Here is a 23599-nt window from a genome sequence, read left to right as displayed (position 1 = left end):
TGTGAAGGAGATCCACTGGCTATTCTTAAAGCATTTGCTGGACAGGCGAGGTCTATTCCAACTCTCTCCAGGGAAGGAGGTGCTGGTTGGTGCCATTTTTATGCTCTCCTCCATTTCTAAGTGCTAGCAATGCCAAATGATATATTTTTTAACTCTCTTAACCCTCTTAGCACTGCTTCTATGGCCCTGCCCCATGAAAGCCAGTGGGTGGACTTGCCTGCCCCAACGCTCCACTGTGGCCCTGCCAAAGTCAGCAAGTACACATAGTTTACAGGGGACACCCTTTGAATGCCTGTCTCTGGTGGCCAAGGGGCTCTCTGTTTTGGAGTCCCACAGGACTGAAGCAATCAGAGAGTTCTTGGCAGGATGCTGCACAGACAAAAGGTGAAACACACCCCCAGTCTTCTTTCGACCACTCCTTTAAGACTGGAAGAGATAGATGTTTTGTCTCATACATAGAAGCAAAGAATCAATCCAATTGAGGAAATGGGTATGTGTTCCAAATTAAAGACAAGAAAAGCCCCCAAAGAAAACTTTAATGAAACAGGTAAGTAATTTACCTGATGAAGAGTTCAAGATAATAGTCACGGTTCAAGATGCTCACAGATATTGGGAGAAGAATGGATGAACACAGAGAGATCAACAAAGAGAGAAAATATAAGAAAGTATCAAACATAAGTCACAGAGTTGAAGAATACCATATCTGAAATGAAAAGGGCACTCTAGGGATTCAACAGCAGACTGGAAGAAACAGAAGGAAGGGCTAGTGATCTGGAATACAGGGCAGTGGAACTCACCCAGACAGAGCAGTAAAAAGAAAAAACAAACATTTAAAAAGATAGATTAAAGGATCTATGGTAGTTTTACTGGGATGCCAATTAGGCAAAAAAAGAGAAACAACAGGAATCCAAATTGGAAAGGAAGACGTAAAACTGTCACTATTTGTGAATGACACCATTTTATATTTTAAAAAGGTATTATACTAAGTGAGACAAATCAGATAAAGGCAAATACCATATGATTTCACTTATATGTGGAATCTAAAAAATAAAACAGATAAATGAAACCAAACTCACAGATACAGAGAACACATTGGTGGTTGCCAGAGAGGGCATGGTTGGGGTTGAGGAATGGGAGAAGTGGGTCAAGAGATACAAACGTCCAGTCATAAGTCAGTCATGGGAATGTAATATACAGCACAGTGACTATAGTCAACAATATTGTATTGCATATCATGTAACTTTACATCGTGATGGGGGAAACTAGACTTATTATGGGATCATTTTGCAGTATATACAAACATCAAATCATTATGTCATACACCTGAAACTAAGATAATGTCATATGTCACTTATACCTCATAAAAAAAACCTGAGAGTGTATAGAATTTTTAAATTTTTAAAAAAGATTTTATTTATTTATTTGACAGAGAGAGATAATGAGTAGGCAGAGTGGCAGGCAGAGAAAGAGGGAGAAGCAGGCTCCCCACTGAGCAGAGAGCCAGATGCAGGGTTTAATCACAGGACCCTGAGATGATGACCTGAGCTGAAGGCAGACACTTAATGACTGGGCCACCCAGGTGCCCCCAAAGTGTATAGATTTAATTAATACTTTACAGGAAATACAGAAAAAAAATAAAATACAATTTTATATACAGATACAATCAGCAAAAGTCCAGTCTGTGAGGAACTCACAAAACAAGCAACTCAGTTTGTTCAACAAATGAATTTTAAAAAAGGAGGCAGGGACGGGGGTACCTGGGTGGCTCAGTGGGTTAAGCCTCTGCCTTCGGCTCAGGTCATGATCTCAGGGTCCTAAGATCAAGCCCTGCATCAGGCTCTCTGCTCAGCGGGGAGCCTGCTTCCCCTCTCTCCCTCTGCCTGCCTCTCTGCCTACTTGGGATCTCTTTCTGTCAAATAAATAAATAAATCTTAAAAAAAAAAAAAGGAAGCAGGGAGGGAGAGAGAGGGGTATATGGAAGGAAAATCTATTAGGTTACATAACAAATTATTGCAATGCATGTCAATGTACATTCAAACTAACATCAAAATATTTTTGTGACATGAGATCATTGGAAAGTTGAATTGGGATTAAATATTTTATTATATTAAAGGATTATTTGTACCATGTGATAATGGTTTTGCTGTAATGCATTAAAAAATCCTTATCTTTTAGATACATATTTACATATTGATGGGCTGTGCTTTGGAAAAACAAGGCAGTGAAGAGAGGTTGAGTGTGTAGACAAAAAATTATTGATGAGTCATTGTTGAAGTTGATGATAGACACATTAAGGGTACTGCTGGTTTTAATTCATTTTTGAAATGTTTAATAAGAAAAGCTAAAAAAGTCATTAACAAGACTGGAAATATTTGCTATAAATAAGACAAAAAATTAACATCAGCCTTATTGAATTCAGAACTTCTGTCACCAATAGATAAAAGGAAACAATAGAAAAATTAGAAATTAGAAGTTGTTTATTATACTACATATATGTATATAAAAGACAAATGTCTAGTATGGCTTTAACCGTCTTTAAAATCCATAGGAAAAAGAAAACCCAGAAGAAAAATGGACAAAAGATTTGAAAAGATAACTTCTCAGAAGGGAAAACATGACCCAGAAATCCTATATTTAGGCTTATACCCCCTAAAGAATCTCCTCTCTGTGAGTACCATGAGATTTTACACACACACACACACACACACACACACACACACACACACGGATGTTCAGTGCAATATTGTCTGAATAATAGATACTTACATCAACAGAAAAACAAATGTATAAATTGTGGTATATTCACATAATGGGATAAGATCAATAGTGAAATGAAATAAAATGTCAGGCAGCACAGAGATAATACTTCTGAAATGCTGAGAGTAAAAAGCAAGTCACATAAGACTAGATACAACAGCATATAAGTTACATTAAATATTTTAACAGTATCTATGTCTGTATGTAGATATGTAGTTTGTAGTAAATATATTTTAAAAATAATGATTAGACAATTACCAGATTTGCACCAGATTTGTAGTACTTTCTGTGGGAGAAGGAAATCTGCTTTAAAGAAATTTGGCAAAAGATATAAACTTACAGCTTAAGGAAATTTAGTGAAACTTAAAACAGAAAAAAAAAGAAAAGAAAAGAAGAAATCCACACCAAGACATATCATAATGAAGTTGTTAAAAACTATTTCCCACCTCCAAAATCTTAACAACCAGAGAAAAATGTCACCTTACTTACAGAGGATCAACAATTCAAATATGGCTCATATCTCATCAAAACCATGGAAACACAATGAAATGGAACAACAGTTTTCAAGTTCTGGAAAAAAATGTCAATGTACAATTCTATATCAAATGCAAACACTATCATTCAGGAATGAAGATAAAATAAAGACATTCTTAGATGAAGGGAAATTAAGGTGATTCAGTGCCAGAAAATCTGTTCTAAAAGAGATCCGAAGGGAAATTCTATAGACTGAAAAAAAATGATACTGGAAAGAAATCTGGGATATCAGAAATTAAAGGGAATTGAAAATGGTAACTATCTGAGTGAATATAATAGGCTAATCTTCTACTTAGTTATTTAAAATTTATTATATTGTCTAAGTGGATGTTTCATGTATGTAGATATAGATGTAATACAAGGACAACTGTAACAGAGAAGAGGGATAAGAAGCCATATATAATGGCAAAATTTCCACATTCCACTTAAAGGGTTAAATATCTATTAATAGTTGATTGTGAAAAGCTAAGTATATTGTTAACTGGACCAACCAGAAAAAAAAAAAAAAAACTGTAAAAGGAGGCATAGTAAAACAATAGTCATGGACAGGGGTGCCTGGATAGCTCAGTCAGTTGAGCATCCTACTCTTGATTTCAGCTCAGGTCATGATCTCAGGGTGGTGAGATCAAGCTCCACATCTGGCTTGGCACTCAGCAGGGAGTACGCTGGCAGATTCCTTCTTTCCCTCTACCTCTGCCCCTCCCCTGGCTCACACTCACTCTCTCCCTCAAATAAATAAATAAATCTTCTAAAAAGATAGTCATGGACAATTGGAAAACAAATTTTAAAAAATGTCATGTATAATAGTACCAAAGAAAAGAAGTACTTATGTATAATATAACACAACATAAATATACATATATAAATATATATATACAATATAACACAACAAGATCTCTATGCTGAAACTATAAAAAGACAACAGAAATCAAGTACAACCTAAGAAACAGAAAGAGATAGGATATTGTCTAAAGATTGGAAGACAAAAACCTTTAAGAATTTCTTTTCTCTTCAAAATGATCTGTAGATTGATCTAATGTACTTTATTCAAAAGTCCTAGGATATTTTTTGCAGACAAGCTGATCATAAAATTTATATGCAAAAGGCAAATGAATTAAACAGTTCTTAAATTTTGAGGGAAAAGATAGTAGAATTATAGTACCTGATTTTTTAAGACAGTAAAAAGCAACAATAATTAAGATAGCACAGTATTGGCAAAGAGATAGATGCATAAACTGATCAGTGGAACAAAATGAAAAGGCAAATAACCGAAAGAAAATATTTGCAAATCACATATCTGAAAAAGATGTTTATTCATAATACATAAATAACTCCTTAAACTCAACAGTAAGAAAACCACCCAATTAAAAATCAGCAAAAATTAAAAATGAGCAAAAAGCTTCAACAGATAGTTTACCAAGCAGAATTTATGAAAGGCATACCTACTGCTCCCCCTGCTTGTGTGCTCTCTCTCTCTCTCTGCAAATAAATAAAATCTTTTTAAAAAATTGCTGACAATACTGACGGTTGCAGGACTGCATAGCAAATGGATCTCTCATGCATTATTAGTGGGAATGCAAATAATTTTTTATAAGTTTTTTTTAAGATTTTATTTATTTATTTGACAGAGATCCCAAGTAGGCAGAGAGGCAGGTAGAGGGAGAGAGGGGGAAGCAGGCTCCCCGCTGAGCAGAGAGCCCAATGCCGGGATCAGTCCTAGGTCCCTGAGATCATGACCTGAGCTGAAGGCAGAGGCTTTAACCCACTGAGCCACCCAGGCGCCCTGGGAATGCAAAATATTATAGGCATTCTGGAAAGCAGTTGGATAGCTCTTTATAAATATAAACATATGTTTACCATATGACTTGACAATCCCTTGTTTAGACAGAAAGCTGACTATAAACACTTCTGATTTTTCTATTCATAAACACCAAAACCTGGAAATAACCAAAATTTCTTTCAACTAATGAATGTATACACAATGAATGTATACACAAATTCTAGTGCATACATACAATGGAGTACTACTCAGAAATACAAAAGGAATAAACTATCAATACATGCAATAACTTGAATAAATTTCAAACACTGAGTAAACAAAGACATTATGAAATATCTACTTTAAGATTCTATTTATAAGACCTGCTCCAAAGACAAAAGAACTTTAGTGATGAAGAATAATCAGTGGTTACCTAGCGTTGTTAGTGGGAGGGAGGGAGGTGTGACAGCAAAAGGAAATTTATAGGTTTGATCCCTGAACAATTGTCACAGACTGGTATCCTGGTAAGGCTGAAAACAATATTTTCCATCTACCATCCTCTCCTAATAACACTAGAATTTTTGCTATCATTAGGACCAGTCTGTATTGTATTAAACACTAGAGTTTTAGAAGATTATTCTGTGTAAGATAACTGCTATAGAAACTAAGAATTTAGTTTTATTGTCTATATTTAGTAGAGATGGGGCTGGTGTTGTCATAATTTTGTATGTTGTAATAACTACAGTATCTTAAAAAAAATTGTTGAACTTTAAAAATAGGACCCATGAAGCTTAGTATTGAATTAACTCTAAGTCAGTGGTCCTGAGTAGAAGACAGCTTCCACTAAAGCAACCTTGTCACTCCCCGGTTTCTAAGTCTTGATGAGACTGATCACATTACATTACCAGGGAGGAAAGATTTTGGACATTTTTTCTTTAGATTTGAACTGATAAGGCCAAAGGAATTTTAGCTTTTTTTTTTAAAGTTCAAATATTTGTTTATGTATTTAAATTATTTTTATTAGCATATAATGTATATTTGCCCCAGGGGTACAGGTCTGTGAATCATCAGGCTTGCACATTACATAGCACTCACCATAGCACATACCCTCCCCAATGTTCATAACACAACCACCCCTATCCCTACCTCCCCATCCCCCAGCAACCCTGTTTGTTTGCTGAGATTAAGAGTCTCTTACAGTTTGTCTCCCTCCTGATCCCGTCTGGAATTTTAGCTTTTATACTTTAATTTTTCCCTGGAAACTTGATAGTGGGAGGAGGTTCATATTGTTCAACTTTTAATAGTCTCGTATTTTTGATAGTATATATATATTTTAAAGTTTTTATTTATTTATTTGTCAGAGAGAGGGGGAGAGAGAGCGAGCACAGGCAGACAGAGTGGCAGGCAGAGGGAGAGGGAGACGCAGGTTCCCTGCCGAGCAAGGAGCCCAATGTGGGACTTGATCCCAGGACGCTGGGATCATGACCTGAGCCGAAGGCAGCTGCTTAACCAACTGAGCCACCTAGGCGTCCCCCATTGATAGTATATTATTTGGAGGAGTTTTATGTTGTAATTTGGGTTCCTGGTTTTATCCATGAGCCTACTAGACAGTATCAAGTAACACAGTATGACATAAATAATAAATAGGGTTCACAGTGGTTTTGGAGTTAATTTCTGACCCACTTAAGAGTTTTCTAAAATCATTTTGAGTGTTATTAAAACTGTTTTGCAATTTGTTAAGTTTCATATACTGCTTCTTTAACAGCAATAGACTCTTCATTTGATTTTTCTAAAATGATGACATAATGTTAAGTTTAGAACACTAAATCAGTAACTAGAGATCAGATTCTGAAAATAGTAGAGATTGTGTCATTACTGGTACGCATCACTCTAAATCAGTTATTGACAACAAAAAACAGAAGATTTAAGCATTGAAAGCATTTATGCAAAAGATGCTATCCAAGCTCAGTCTTTCTCCAAATTACTACTTAGTATTTCTTATCAAAATATGCAATTACCATATGCTTCTTTACTTGCTCTCTGGTCACCAACATTGTAAATTAAGTTTATATTATTGTAAGTCTTCTTTTTCTTCTTCGGAGAATAAGCTAAAGAAATGTAATAAAACATTTATTTTTAATAATAGTGATGACAGAATTACCCAAGATAGACTATTTCTTCATGCCCAAGGGGAAGTGAGCCTTATGCTAATTTGTATATGGCACTGTGGGGAAGTACTGGAGAAAATGGAGAGATGTGAAATGGGAAGACAATTACTCTTGAAACATTATCCTTCAGTTTTATTATTATCATTATATATATTATTGTTAATTATATTATATTATATTATTAATACATATTATATATATTATATATATATATATATATATATATATATATATATATATATATATACAATTACTCTTAAACATTATCCACAGTTAAAAGATATACTTGGAGGGACAGAATTTTCTTCTCATAGAGAGAAAAGTGACACACAGACCAACTGTAACATATCATTTCCTGTCTGTGGGGGGATGCATACCAACATAGCTACTGGCTTAAGACCTACTAGTCCACAGTGACCCTTGTAGTCCTTGGGTGTGCCTTCCAGCCTGGCATAAGCAACTGCATACATATTCTTCCTTTGTGATAAAGGTAATTGTATTTCCTGTTTCTAATCATTTACGGAAGGCAAAAGCTCCTCACATCAAGTGTACTCAATTATACTTTCATCAAAGAAGTTTTCATTAGAGATGTAAAATGTGAGAGTGATCTGTCTCCCCATTGGGGAAAATTCACCTAATATTCCCTTCTTCTCATTCTCTCTGTCTCTCTTGAAACTGTCAACTTAGTGGAAGATGACAATGTTACTTGGAAGTATAATTCAATTTCATTTGTAAAATAGATATTCTTCTGTCACCTTGGTAATACAAATTAAATTCATTTACATCTTCTTCAGAAGAGGGGTTCTGAGGTAACAAATGTCTAAAATGTCTACTTGAAACTCTTTTCCTACTAAGTGAGAAATTTAGCAGTTGAATATGTAGGGATGTATATTGTTACTAAAGCATTTTTTTAAAACATTTTCTTTTTTTGAGAGAGGGGTGGGGGGAGGAGAGAGAATCTGAAGCAGACTCTACACTGAGCACAGCTTGATCCCACAACCAGGAGATCATGACCTGAGCTGAAATCAAAAGTCAGACACTTAACTGACTGGGCCACCCAGGGGCCCTAAAGTGGTTTCTTTTCTGAAGCTAGAGATTGTTGTCATTATTTCAATGAGCTGAATAGGTTGAATTAGTCCATTTAGTATATATATATTTTATACACACACACACACACACACACACACACACACACAGTACTCTTTGTTCTGTGAACACAAAAGTGGGAGTTAGAATATTATGGATGATTAAGACACGGAAAGTATGTAATGAGTGTATGGAGACTGATACAAAGTACTATAAAGGATTTAAAGGAGAAGGAACTTCCTTTTTTTTTTTAGATTTTGATCATTTATTTGACAGAGAGAGCACAGGCAGGGGGTTGGCAGGTGGAGGGAGAAGCAGCCTTCCTGCTGAGCAGAGACCCAATGTGGGGCTGGATCCCAGACCCCTGGGATCATGACCTGAGCTGAAGGCAGACACTTAACCAACTAAGCCAGCCAGGAGCCGCAGAGAAGGATCTTCCAATTAGGGTTATTAAGAAAGACTTTGTGGAGTTTCATTTATTGTGGAGCTAAATGAACTGTGGGATAGGGTTAGATGAACAGTGAGCACAGCACTCCAGGCTAAGAAAATTGGACAAAGAGAGGCACAGAAGTAAGAAAAGTTACTTGTGTTTTAGGAATAGTCTTCTTTTGATTGGACAATGAAATAAATTGACTGCTTATTATGGGCTAGTGCTTTTGTGATTTTTATGAGAATTTAGGAATATTCTTTTCTTTTTTTAAAGATTTTATTTATTTATTTGACAGAGATCACAAGAAGGCTGAGAGGCAGGCAGAGAGAGAAAGAGAGAGAGAGAGAGAGAGAAGGAAGCAGGCCCCCTGCTGAGCAGAGAGCCTGATGTGGGGCTCGATCCCAGGACCCCGGGATCATGACCCAAGCCAAAGGCAGAGGCTTTATCCCACTGAGCCACCCAGGTGCCCCTAGGAATATTATTTTCGTTTTCAGATGATGAAACTTAGCTCACAGAGGTTAAGTAATTTGTCCAAGCTATTTACATGGCTAGATAATGGGAAAGCAGGGCTTGGGATTCAGCAGTCTGGCTCCAGAGCCTAAGCACATCAGCCCTAGGTCATAGCTACTTTCTTCAAGGAGGTAGTGTGAAATGAAGTGTATAAATTAGATTTGGGTTGGGCTCTCAATGGTGATGAACGGTTGACTCAAAAGTTTGAACTTCATTTAAGAGGTAATGGGGATCTTTACATTTTGGGGCTGGAAGAAAGCTTCAGGACAGATTTAAAGTTTAATTAGTAGCAACATGAAAAATGGATTTGAAGTAGGTAGAAAAAAGAGCCGATGGAAACTAGTTAGTAATCTACTGGAGAAACATGAGGAGGCTCTCGCCTAGAAACAGGATTGATGGGATGGAAGATGATCTTATTCTTTCCTAATACTACATAGTCAGGATAACTAAAGCAAGTCTACATTTTTGCATTCTAGCCATGAAATTGTAATTAATATCATTAATTTATTTAATTAAATAAACTCACTATATTTTATAATGTTATAAATAAAAGAAAGCTGGTAGAGATTGGGTATGGCAAAGTCATGACTGGATGTCCCTCCTTTAAACTCTTCATTTCCTTCTTTTTTCTTTTTTTCCTTACTTTCCCTTCTCTACATCCTCCTTTCCTTATTCCCCAACCTCCTGCCCCCAACCCTCCCAACCATTTTCTTCTGGTATTGCCCTTTCTGTCTGGCAACATAGTAGATTACCATGTTATTATATAATAGCAATTATCTTACACGCAAGTTTTTAAAGTTTCATTTATACTTTTTATGCTAAAAAGTCTATTATTTTATCTAAAAATACACTTTTTTTAAGCATATGTAAGTTGGTTAGAACTGCAGTATAGGCAAGCTTCTCTACTGAACCACTTGATAAGATTATTTTACTTTGTTTTAATTTTTACATATATGTCTGCTTTTCAGCTTGAACTGTAATAGAGAAATGCCTAGAACTGTGCCTAGCACAAAGCAGATAGCAATTATAAGCAAACAGAATTTTACAAAAAGATTTTTATGTAAATATATAAATAAGCATTTTCTACATAGCTCTATCAGCTTTTAATATTCTTACATTCACAATACATTCCACCTTGTCCTCTGTAATGAAATGTGTCATTTCTCATCTCTTCTCCTTTAAAGCCGTTTTCTTGCATTTTTTGTAAATGATAAGCCATTTTTTTCTCTAGAAGGGCTTGTTTCTAAAATATTAATATATATATATACATATAAGTTAACATCAGCTTCCTGTTTAAAAATGAAAGACAAATGTTTAAAGTGTGAGAGTGTATATTAGAAATCAAAAAGTCACTCCTGTCTTGTGACTTGTAAAGTTATATGGTACAAATTTAGGAGGGCAGTGAGGGGTCAATTTCCATCTGTGATCAAACATGAACACTTAGATACAGTTACCTAAGGTACACCTTCAGGGCACTGGTCCCATCACAGATGAGGTGGGATCTCTTAATCATAGCTATCCTGCAGAGCTTAGGGAATTTCTAAATCATCTTCAATGGGATTCCTGAGTAACTTAACCAAAAACACGTAGGCCTACCAGAGATACACGTAATACATGAAATGTGTCTTCCCTTTGTGAATCTCTGGGCTAATATTGACCCTAGATGTCTCAGAAAGGAAATGATTGTGCAGAGAAAGAACCTTAGAGATCCTCAAAGGGTTGCCTAGAGTATTAGCAACAGATGGATCAGTACAGGTATGTGAGGAAACTAAGCAGGGCCATGGAAAGGACAGTACTAAAGCATTAGGGAGAAGAGTGCTTGGCACCTATCTATCATGCCTATTTTCACTAGCCACTCTGGAAGAACTTTGTCAGTCATAGGACATTGTGTAGATTTCTAAAATGGGTCTTGCCTCAGTGGTGGGGAATAACTAGTGTCAGATTAAACATGGCCCTGGACCTTCTTAAATAGTTTAAGACCTATAACAATCAAACTGTTTCCAAAGAAATTATCTACATTCAAGGAAAAAAGCTAAAGGATATTTAAAAGAATATGAAAATATTCAGCAACCAAAATGTAAAATTCACAATATCTGGCATCCAGTCAAAAAATGCCAAGCATAAAAAGAAGCAAAGAAATATAACCCATAAAATGAGTGATCAATCAATCAAAACTGACCCATAATGACACAAATGTTAGAATTAAAGATAAGACTATTAAAACATAAGAAAAGACATAGAAGGTATAAAATGAACAGAATCAATTTTTTAAAATGTATGAGGTGAATAATATGAGATATGCATTAATAGTAGAATAGGCATTGCAGAAGAAGAGATTAATTAATGCAGTCAGGAAAAGAAGCCATCCAAAAGGAAACAAGGAGAAAAAAAAAGTTACAAAATGAAGGATATCAGTGAGGTGTGGAACAACATCAAGCCCAATATGCCTATGGAGAAGAGAGAAAGGGCAAAAGAAATATTTGATAATAATGTCCATTTTCATTTTTTCTACACTATGTTATAACAGAGGTTATAGTCAGGGCAATCAGGCAAAATAAATGAAAAATGCATCCACCTTCAAAGGGAAGAAATAAAACCACCTTTATTTGAAGACAAGATAATCATTTATGTAGAATATCAATCGGCATCTAGAAATAAATTCCTAGAATAAGTGATTTTGTTGATGAAAAATACAAAATGTATATAAAAATATGCTTTTCTATATACTAACATCAAATAATCAGAATTTTAAATAATTGGTAAAAATACCAATTATAATAACATAAAAATTATGAAATACCCAGGGATGAATCTATCAGAAGATGTGTAATACCTGTAAACTGCAAAAATTAAGGAAGTCTAAATAAATGGAGAGAGATATTTGGTTCATGAGTTGGAACACTCAATATTATCAAGACATCAACTGTGCCCAAATTGACAATAGAATCAACATAATTCTAATCAAAATCTTGGCAAGATTTCTTTGTAGAAATTGAAATGCTGATTCTAAAATTTATATTGAAATGTAAAAAGCTTAGATTAGCCAATACAACTTTAAAATAGAACAGACTTAGAAGGTCAGCACTACTAATTTAAAGAACTATTAAAGGTATAATAATCAAGACAGTATAATAGACAAATAGGTCAAAGAACAGAAAAGAGTCCAAAAATCAGTCTATACAACTGATTTTTTTTTTAAAGATTTATTTATTTGACAGACAGAGATCACAAGTAGGCAGAGAGGCAGACAGATAGAGAGAGAGGGGGCAGCAGGCTCCCTGCAGAGCACAGAGCCCGATGGGGGCTCGATCCCAGGACACTGGGACCATGACCTGAGCCGAAGGCAGAGGCTTAACCCACTGAGCCACCCAGGTGCCCCTATACAACTGATTTTTGATAAAGATGCAAAGGCAAAATCTTTTAAAGATTTCAATAACTGTAATTTAAGCACATAATTTAAGCACATAAATATATGTGTGTATATATATACACATACACACACAACATGTCAATGTGAAAAAGATTAACCTCTTGTATTAAGACATGATTCAAAAGAAACAATTTAGAATAACTTCACTGGAAATATCTAGAATTCAAATAGCTCTGCCAATAACCTGTCTCAGGCAGCCTGTGGTGTTACCATGCCTGACATCAGTGGTCATGTCTAATGGGCTCTCCCAGTGCCAGAACTTGTTCCATCACACTAGTTGCCACTAAAATTGGCCAGGACTCCTTGAATAGTAATTTGTATCAGAGACCTGATAAAAAAGAGGAGACCTGGGACATTCTGTTTCTCTCCAAACCAGATACTTCCAGAGATGTCTGGAAGAAAAAAAAAATCAACATGGAGAGAATGCTCACTGAAAAAAGGGGTAAATATTGGAAAATAAAAATTATGGTAAAGTGGAATAAGCTGAGCTCACTATACCAGCACTGACAATACTAAAAGGTATATGTAACAAAATTAGAATAAAAGCTTATCATACATCTTTAAATTCAAAATATTAAAAAAAATTTCTATGTAGTGGTATGTATCAATATAACCAAAGTATGTGTATCTTATGCCACATCTGGGTTTGTCAACAATAAGCCACTGAAATTACTTAGAATTTTAGACAAACATTAAGTGATATGGATAGTTATCAAGGTTATTTTATTAAATAAAAAAATCTACAAACACTCTATAAGGCATAATAACATAATTTATTTATTGTAATAGATTTTCATAGAAATATTACACAATGTGGTGTATGCCACATAATAGGGTGATGCTGGGATTACAAATATTTTTTTCTTTCCCTTATATGGTTTACACTCTACAATCATAAAATATGTAGTATTTAAAATTAAAAACAGTTATTCTAAAAAAATTAGCTGGTGGGAAATATTGAGAACTTTTTCCAAGAAATCCTGACTGTCAGAAAATCAGTTTATCATTTTTTTCTAGAGGAATTACAAATATAGTTTATGGTGTGAGATAAAGTTAAAAGCAGTTGTATCAAATACGGCAGTACTTTTCAGATTATTGTCAGAATATAATAGGACGAAATATAGAGAACTTCATAACTTTCAGTTTTGTGTAATGCATATCATTTGGGGTAACTGGCTGTTTGTTACTTCACAACTGTACTACCAAATATCAAAGCTGGCAGAAGCTTCTTAAACAGCCCAGTTAGAGGTTAAAGCTCACCCTACCTTCCTGTCCACTCTCTTCTCTGCTTCTACGCCGTGTTCCTCTATCCTAGCTTCTCTTTTAACATCTTCTCCAATCCTTGTCAGAAGTAACATCTCTTTATTCTTCCATTCCTAGAGAGCGCGAATGTTACTGTACTCAGTACCTGTTCACAATAAACCTTTGTATTCTTTCCACCACCAACAAGCAAATTAGAACAAGTAAGGGACCTGACAGCAATGTGGTCAAGCATAATTAAAGTCATACATTGGCTTTAGGATGGGCTTTTCTTACAGACTTTATTACGAATGCAGGCATGGTTAGTTTTTTACCAAAGCTAAATTTAAAGTATTTTCCACCCTCTAATGAGGACTTCTGGGGAGTTAAAGTGTCTAGTGACTTTTCACAATCATCTCTTTAATAGTAGATATTGGCTCAGATAAATAGTTTGTGGTGTCAGCCTCATTATTTTATGTAACAACTTGTACATTACAGCTGGGAAAAAAGATTAATGTGGATAAATGATTCAGACCTGAAATTACTTCAAGAAGTATGATAGAGAAGCAAATTAATTACAAAATGAAGCGACTGTATACAATTTTTCTCTAAATATTTAATTTATTATCTCACCTCTTCAATTTTTCTACGAAGACTAAGTTTTCTCCTTGTGTATTCCTCTCTGTCGTCTTTCTTCTCTATCCATCCGAATTAGGCGTTGCTCTTCTGCTGTGTGCTCAAGTGGTCTAATTCCCTATTATCATATACCAAATATCTAAGTAAAAGTGCAAATACAAGTAAAGGTGAATGGCTTCTTTCCCTTATAATGGCATCATCTCCGCTTTGATACTCCCAACCACCTTCTTGCTTGCTTTTTATTTATTTATTTATTTATTTTATATTTTATTTCTTTATTTGACAGAGAGAGATCACAAGTAGGCAGAGAGGCAGGCAGAGAGAGGGGAAGGGAAGCAGTCTCCCTGCTGAGCAGAGAGCCAGAAGTGGGGCTGGATCCCAGGGCCCCCGGATCATGACCTGAGCCGAAGGCAGAGGCTTTAACCCACTGAGCCACCCAGGCGTCCCTGCTTTTTATTTCTTAAACTACAGGAATTTTTACAGTTTTCCTATCAGCTCTGCTCAAGGACCTTTAGGCCAGCCTGATCCACCAACTCACCATACTTTACTCCTTATACAAATCTCCCTAGTATATAAGTATCTCTTATTATGGTACGACCAATGATCAAATGTGGAGCAAATTTATTAAAAGCATTTGCACAGTAAGTATTCATAACTTTGTACATTTAGCATATGGGTTTGCAAAGAAAGCTAAATAACTGAAACACTGACTTCAAATCTGGAAAAAACACCAAAAAACAAAAAACAGATCTGAGTTTCCTAAGAAAAAGACATGTACTAGGTCTGCTGTAATTTACCAGGCCTTGAACGAATAGTCTGGGTCTCTAGTATGTCAATCTGTTTTAGGAACTACCATGAATAAAACTATGGAATATAAAAAGTCAGGCTCTGCAGCCCAATCTCTCACTTTAATGAAGGAGGAGGAAAAGACCAATAATATCCCTTCACTTCCTGAGAAATGGTCTTGATCACAGAATGGTAATGATTGAACGTTAGTAGGTAATATCCAAAGACCTTAAGACAATTTAGAGATGATGCATATTTATATAGCATTAGATAAAGTTTCGTTTTTTGACTTTTCACTAATTTATTCAAACTTAATGCTGTCAGTCCTTGAAGATGATCATAAGAAGCTACTGTAGAAGCATGTGCTACGATAATTTTCCTCCATCTCCTACATAGGAAGGACTTTGGATCTGATTTTGCTTTTCCAGTTATCAGCTTAGATTACCTTTTGGACTTGCAGCAACCCTGTCTTTTCTGGCAGAATTTCTCTTTTCAGCTTTGCCACCATAATTTCCCAATTCCCATACCTCTTGGTCTCCTTTCCTCTCCATAGTGGGACGTTAGTGGAGTTAAGTAATGTCTAGTTCTCTAAAATCCAACCTTCAATTCTTTCTAGTATCTTCCTACATATTTGGGTCCACAATATAAGTGCAATACACATTAACTTCAATCTCACCTGTGCCTTATTAATCTTTCCTGATCCTTATAGATTGGGTACCTTCCTGTAACAAAAAATTCTGGAAACCGTGCAACATCAGAATGTCTAGGTATTTGACTGTTTTCCTGTAGTCTATTTACTTTGCTTTGCAAGCATTTCCTATAAAAAAATTGTGTTATCATATATACACATAAACATAGATGTATGTAAATTTGACTATGTATATATAAAATCCTTTTTACATTCCCAGAAATAAGCTGTCCTATCACATGCTTAGTAAAATTCCTGTACTTCTTGAATAGCTAATTCTGTTTAGCTATTATAGACAAGACAGCCAACCCAAAATAAAGATATTTCTCTGAAAATAAGTGATAAATATTTCATCTTATTTTCTATCCATTCTTAAAAATTAAATGATAATAAGAAAAGAGGGGAGGAGAAGCTCTAGACATAAGGGGGAAACTCAGTAAAATATAGAAAACTTAATAGTGTAAGAAGTCATTATTTCCTACAACTCTCTCTCTTTTTAAAGATTTATTTATTATTTCAGAGAAAGAAGAGCACAAGTGCACAAGTGGGAGGAGGGAAAGGGGGAGAGAATCCTCAATCAGACACCACACTGAATGTGGAGACCATGATGGGGCTCAATCCCACCACCCATGGGATCATAACGAGCCAAAACCAAGAGTCAGATGCTCAACTGACTGAGCCACCCAGGTGCCCCTCTACAACTCTCTTAACCTTTGAACATAAATTTGTAAACATACACACACACAACACATTTCTCATTTTTATCCAACTCTCTTGACCCTAAAACCTGAGTTCACTCATGCACGTGTGCATGTGTGCACACACTGTCAAAAATTGAAAGGAAGTCACTGTCTATACCCATTCTACAGCAGATCATTCCACTTCACATTTAAGAACATCTTTTATTGAATGAACACAGCTGCATGTGTGTGGGTATGCATACATGGTGTACATATTCTTCTGGTCACCAATAGGACATTGTAATTATTCATACTCCTTTTTCCTGTTACAGAAGCTGTTTTGAGGGGCTCCAGCTGAAGAATCTTGCCGCCACAATAGACTCTTCCAATTGCTATTAGCTCAGGTAGAAATGACATATCTGAGTAGTAATTTAATTGCTAAATTACACAAACTACTATCGGCTTGTAATAGATGACTTGGTTCCTTTACTTTCTTTTCTTGGCTGAATATAGCAATCTCAAAATATTATTTATTCCTCTTCTAAATTTTCATTTCGAAAAAGTAGTTTGTCAAAATTAAAGGTAAAAATATTATGTGAAAATATTTTGCATACAAATAATGCTTTCTTCTAAGCCCTATGTAAAGAAACCAAATTTAAGTGTTTAACTTACTTGATCTCTTATATAGTTTCTTTCAAAGTCTAACTTTAAACTGGTAAGATACTGCCTGTACTTATTCAATTCTCTCAAGGTACATACAATCTAAAAAACAAAACAACAGTAATGACAAAAATATATAAATACAATATTTAAAAATCATAGCAATGACTTTCTTTTTATTTATTTATTTTTAAAAGATTTATTTATTTATTTGACAGACATAGATCACAAGTAGGCAGAGAGGCAGGCAGAGAGAGAGGAGGAGGCAGCCAAAAAGTTGAGAGAAGGAAACAGGCTCCCTGCTGAGCAGACAGCCTGATGCAGGGCTCATCCAGGACCCTGAGATCATGACCTGAGCCAAAGGCAGAGGCTTAACCCACTGAGCCACCCAGGCGCCCTGCAATTACTCTCTGAGGAAAAATAGTAATAGCATACCACTTGGCAATATTTTTGTATTAAGAGTAATAAATTTGCTAACGATTTTGTAAGCAGTAACTCTTTACAAACTTTTAATCAACAGGAAATTTCTAACCAGTTATCATTACTTTATTAATATGCCATTATGCCATGCTAGGGAATTTAGTATACACAACTGAGTTATTAGAAGAAATGTAAACAATGAATCATGGAATACTACATAAAAATTAATGATGTACTGTATGGTGAATAACATAACATACTAAAAAAATACCAGTGTAATAATAATGTTCTATCCCAATAAGAATATAGTTAATCAAGATTCTATTACTAGGTTCCTATTTTATCTCAAGTTTTTAAAAAGGTTAGGGGGCATAATCCCTGACAAGCATACAGTGACCTTAGAGATAGAGAAAGAGGACTATTATACATCTGGGAAAATTACCTTTATATCCTCAAATTATTTCGTTATCATCTTTTGATATTATAAGGAAAAAGATGAGGAAAGAAGCAGTTTCATTTAGAAGAAACTATTGTCTGTTTTCCTTTAACCCAAATACTGAGTAATTATAAAATTTCCCATTAAGTATTTCTCATGACCAAGTTAGAGGTGATACAGACCCCCAGTGAGCTACAGAAGCAAGCTTTATCAAGTCTTGGAGGTTTATAATGATTAAAAATAATTAATCTTCAACCCACTTTATTATTGCTGGTGATATAGCCACCTTTCTTTAATCTTCTCAGGATATCTTTGCGCTTATAGTATGCTCTTAAATGTGGATCATGAAGACTTTTATATTGGTTTTCCAAAAGTCGACAATAAGGATCAGTCAGGTTAAAACCGTAAGGAAGGTTGAAAAAGCTGCAAACACAGATTTTAAAATATTATAAAGGTAAAACTAATGAATTTCACTTTTAAATGTTAATCTATTGAAATAACTAGATTGTTCACTGAAAATAAAGCATGCAAGAAGAATTTGAAATGGGGGAAGAAACAGCAACAGAAAGATTTGTATTAGGCAACATAAATTTATATTATCCTAACTTCTTTTTCCCCACTCACCTGAGTTATTCTAAAAACCTACCTTCACTCAATTAATTCCTCCCAGATCACTATCAGTCCCTGGCTCTTGGGTCAGAGAAGAAAGAAGGAAAAGAAAGGAAATAGGATGAAATTTGCTTTAATGTATAAAGAGAGTGAACGTTATGATTCTTCCAGGTCAAGGTACTCACTAGATTTAAAAGGATAAAGGGATAATAGTAATTACGATTATTATATATCATAATCTGAAAATGAATAAAATTAAGAAAGTCTTTCACCAAGATTCATGGAACAACTTTAGCCAAAAAAGTAGAAGTAAAACTTAGATATTAAATATAATGAATAAAGGTTATTTTGTGTTAGGGTCTTATTTAAGGCAAGAAACCCAGTGGTCTTTGAGAGTGGTACAGTCAGGGGAAAAAAAAAAATCAAGGTCTGTATTATAAAGTTCAACATATTGAAGAACCAATTATAAAAGATATTGATAAGGATTGAAGTTTTCTTTATATGTGTAAAGACCACATACAACCTTATACAGTAGTCATTAGCCTGTAAACGAAGGAAAATATCAGCTAATAGTCATGTTTATCTATCTGTTATGTTAGAGGAAACAGCTGAATTATCTCATCCATTTGTAAATTAAACATTACCAAAGTGAGGTGGGTTTGTGTGGGGTGTGTGTGTGTGTGTGTTTCAGCCCATTTTCCAATTGCAGGATGGTGATAATGGGTTTTGGGGAACTTCTGAAAGGGAAAAAGTGGAGGATGAAGTAGGTGTGGAAGCTGTCCTAATATTTTGTGTTCTTTTTTTTTCTTTTTCTTTTTTTTTCTTTTCACTTTCCTTTAATTTTTCCTGGCCAGAGAAGTGTAAGTTCGTCTAAAGTACAGTCAAAAAGTACTCGGCTCAAGGGAAAGACAACTGTAATGTGTGGAAGACGTGGCATACCCGAGAGCACCTGCCCTGCTGGCAGATATTCAGTTCCCCTGATAAGCCCCTCTGCATTGTTCACCAATTCAGGTCTGGCTGCAGGTACCAGTTTGTGACCTCTGTGTTCAGTCTGGCAGGAGCCACCTCCGTCAGATTCTGAACACTAAGGAACCTGGCTAGGTGGGACCCTTGAAAGAACTCCCTCAAGCTATAGGTGGGAGGATGGTTCATATGTGGGCAAAGGGGTGGACTGCAGGAATATGACAGGATGCCAGCTTCCTTTTCCATTTAAAAGCTTCCTTGATAAGTTTCTGACTTCTTGCTTAAAGCAAGGCTTCAATCTCTTCCAAGGATGTACATCGTAAAACAGAATTCTCTCATTACTAATGTTTCCCTGAGAAGGCAAAGAGAAGAATCTCTTAGGACAGTGTCTTGAATTCGCTAAGACCAGGTACAAAGCCCATACCTTTCTTGCAAGGGGAACAATCAACAATCATGACTCAAGAATGGATTGTTTTTTTTTTTTTTTGTTTTTTTGTTTTTTGTTTGTTTTTTTTTAAGATGTTGACTTTAGCTGTCAACAGCTCTTAGCTGTTGAACTTTAGCTGTGAGGGCATTGTTTCTCAGGACCAAACTTGGGCTACTGATGTGTAAACAAGGAACACCTTTTAGACATATCCATTCATTAGAGCCAGTGTGTGCATCCCTTTGTCAATTAAAGTGGTTGGTTTCTCTTTTAAAAAAACTTTAAAGTGTAAACATAAACCATCTCTTTTTTGAGATTGTACTGAAAGAAAAGAAGGATCTCACAAACTCAGTCTTCAGGGAAATAGTCTGGTGCTTGATTATGATTACATGAAGATAGTTTGGGGGGAATAAAAAATGTAATAAAAAATAGAGCATCTTTTAAAAAAGTAGTTGACAAGCAAATTAATATTTGACAGAAATGGTAATTCAGCAAACAATATATTTGACTAAGCAGACAAAAGACAGGGCTAAGTTTACACCCTGATTTCAAGCATGGTTTAGAAAAGCTAGTTTGTTGGGATGTGACTTAGCCAAACAGTGTGAAGTGGCCTATTTTTCGTTAGCTTGCTCTATTGTAGTAAAACAAGGGGGAATTATATATTTCTCAGAAACAAAACTTTGAGTAATCATATTTATTAAACAAGTATCAAATACCAAGGGACCCTACTAATTTCTGATGACATCATAGATAGAAGGAGGGCAGAAGGGTCACTCGGAATTCTTTCTTGTAAAATTTTTTGCACTATTGATCAAAACAACCACTCAAAAAAAGAATGTGTTGAATCTCCTTCAGCAGTAGCACTGAGTCAAAGTCTGGGGATGTTTAAGGGTCGAGGTAATGCTGAGTACTAAAAACACAAAAGTTTGAGGTAGGCACACTAAACCTAGTGTGATTTACATTATAAAATTAAAATTATAAATTAGTGTTGAGTAAAATTACACAAACCAAGGGCAATGCAAATTTAAGGAAATATAAGCTAACTGGGAGCTGTAATAATTCAGAAAGAATCTTGAAAGATGGTTCAGATTCGCAGATTGGGCAGAAGAGGAGACAATATGTCAGGTTTGGAAACAAGATGAAGAAAGGCACAGAAATATTAACGTGGTATGTCTCTTATGTGGCGTAAGAGACCCCAGGTGGAAGAAGCTGAGGCTCTCGATTAGAGAAAAGGCTGGATGAGGAGGCTGGGGCAAATCATGGAGTCATTAGTTATATACTAAACATGTTAACTTATTTCAACGTCACTGTTTTCTCACTGAATGTATGAAATAGAATGTAGTCATAACAAAATCATAGAAAAGTGTTCTGTAATGCAGGTTTTGTCCAAGTTATTATTGGTTGAAATCATAACACAATTAAATGCCCAACTAGCACCAATAAGTTTTTACCTTTCAACCAAATATTTTTTAACAAAATCTCACTAAATAGGTATAAATACGGTTATTGTAAAGAAAAGTTAATGTGGTTCTGTAAGTTATGAATTAAGACAGAACTAAGAATCTAAACTTTCTAGCCCAAGATACTGTACAAACTCTACTAGATGAAGTTGCTTGGTATCCATCCTAGGTTAGGTGAGGGGCTGGTTATTTTTTTCCTGTGTATGGTAGTGCAAATTCCCCTAGTGGGCTTTGTGTGATGTAGTGCCTCAATCTAACGGCAAGTAGGAAAGAGCAAAGAAAACCAACATAAGACCATTAAAAATTACTTTACCTTTTCACTTAACTTCGTAGTATAGTATAAAGTTTTGCTTCCTGGGATCAGAGGCAGCTTGACCCCAAGAGGCAGATCCAGTAGTTGACCCGCTCCGACCCCTGGTAAGTGGGTTTTGTGCACGCCCTGTCAGATGCAATTGGAGAGTTTGGCCTTTCCTTTTAGTATTAGGTATTAGGCCAATCTACTGCTACTCCAATCAAGAGTTATACAGTCAGGGCCTAAGGGTCCCGCCCTCCCAGACAGCCCCGAAGACCTCCTCCGGCTTCCCGGGTCTCCCGCTTCGCCGCTGCGCCACAGCCAGTTGCGGCCAGAGCCCTGAGAGCACTGCCACCCGCCGCCCGCACGAGGGCGCCAGAAGCGGGCGGTTAAGAACCGCGAGACGGGTCTGCGGCTCTCCCTGCCCCGGCCCTAGAGGGCGGGAAGCCTGGCGTAGCACCACGACGCCAGGCTAGCTGCCACTCACGTCTCCGCATTGCTGGCTGTCCGCGGCCAGGCTACTGTTGGCCGTCTTGGTGGCAGCGACGTCGGCAGCCTTGGAACAGGCGCTGAGGTACAGCTCCATCGCCGACCTGGGCTCTTCTTTCCCACTCCGCCCGCCCCTGTCTCCTTCCCTCGCACCCCTTTCCCCGTCGTCGTCCCTCCGTTGCGACTGGACCCGGAATGGCCAGTATCCCGCATCCGCGAGGCCTCACCCTCGCGGCGTTCCAGCCTCCGAACTTGGGGGCCCCAGAAAGGTGGTGCCCTCCCGAGGGCTGGTCCCAGTGCTTGGGCCTGCAGTGCCCCGCATTGGGGAAGTCAGCCCTAGGGGCCTGGTCGGCGAGGGCCACAGTCGAAATATTATTTCTCTCAGAAACCAGCTCCTCTCAGTCGTACAAACCCCAAACCCGAACTTTGAAACCTTTGCGGGAGGGTAGCTGGCTAATTTCTCCTGGCCTCCAGGGAGCTGTGGTTTGTCCCGGGTCGGGGGCGGGGGGAGGCAAAAAAATCGTTAAAAATCCGGGAGTGATTGTCGAGCCCATTCTAGGGACAAAGGCCTGGTTTTCTATATGTGCCCCTTATAGATATTGTGGTCACACCCATCCCCAGGCTCCCACGCCCTCTATTCACTCCAGGTCCACATAACTGTACTTTGGTTTCCTCTGGGGGCTCTGCCTTTCTCCTGGCCTCCTCCCTCCTGTAGTTTTCCTCTTTCCTTTCTAGCTCTTTCTCCTACTCCCTCCTCTCTGCCTCCCTTGCTTTTTCTTAGATCCCTCTTTCTCCTCCTGTCAGCCATCCAGCCAGAACTTATAAAATGCCTGACTCCTTGGAGCCAGTCATTGAAAGGGGGCACTGGGAATATGGCAGTGAGTAAAATTTGGCCCCTTCCTTCAAGGAGCCAACTAGACTGTGAGTACTTTGAGGGCACTGAATGTATCTGGTTTGTCAGCAATGTGGACTGAGACTCTTAATATCACTCAACCCACTGTTGTTGTTTCTTGTTTCTGGGACATTTAGTAGAAATACCTACTCTTTACTGAGAATTTACTAACTCCAGATACTGTGCTAACCACATTGAATCTTTGTAACAGCCTTGCCAATAATGACCTCTGTTTTCCAAAGGTTAAAGAA

The 23599-nt window shown here is 36.7% G+C and overlaps 1 protein-coding gene across 1 annotated transcript in view; it reads right to left on the bottom strand.

The window, feature by feature from the left end:
- FSIP2 (fibrous sheath interacting protein 2) overlaps positions 1-22667 on the bottom strand; it is a 91871-nt gene extending 69204 nt beyond the window's left edge. Inside the window, 13 exon segments of the mRNA XM_047722674.1 lie at positions 7069-7158; positions 10361-10487; positions 13940-14050; positions 14547-14591; positions 14593-14657; positions 14660-14688; positions 16012-16133; positions 16135-16152; positions 17376-17465; positions 18480-18626; positions 18628-18642; positions 21989-22114; positions 22455-22667. Coding sequence (XP_047578630.1) covers positions 7069-7158; positions 10361-10487; positions 13940-14050; positions 14547-14591; positions 14593-14657; positions 14660-14688; positions 16012-16133; positions 16135-16152; positions 17376-17465; positions 18480-18626; positions 18628-18642; positions 21989-22114; positions 22455-22553 — 1084 coding nt within the window. The 5' untranslated portion in view covers positions 22554-22667.
- Positions 22668-23599: the final 932 nt, after the last annotated feature.

The sequence above is a fragment of the Lutra lutra genome, chromosome 3, assembly GCF_902655055.1.
Source record: "Lutra lutra chromosome 3, mLutLut1.2, whole genome shotgun sequence".
Lineage (NCBI taxonomy): Eukaryota > Metazoa > Chordata > Mammalia > Carnivora > Mustelidae > Lutra > Lutra lutra.
Note: the sequence above shows the minus strand (reverse complement) of the source record. Positions and strands in the feature narration are given on the sequence as shown.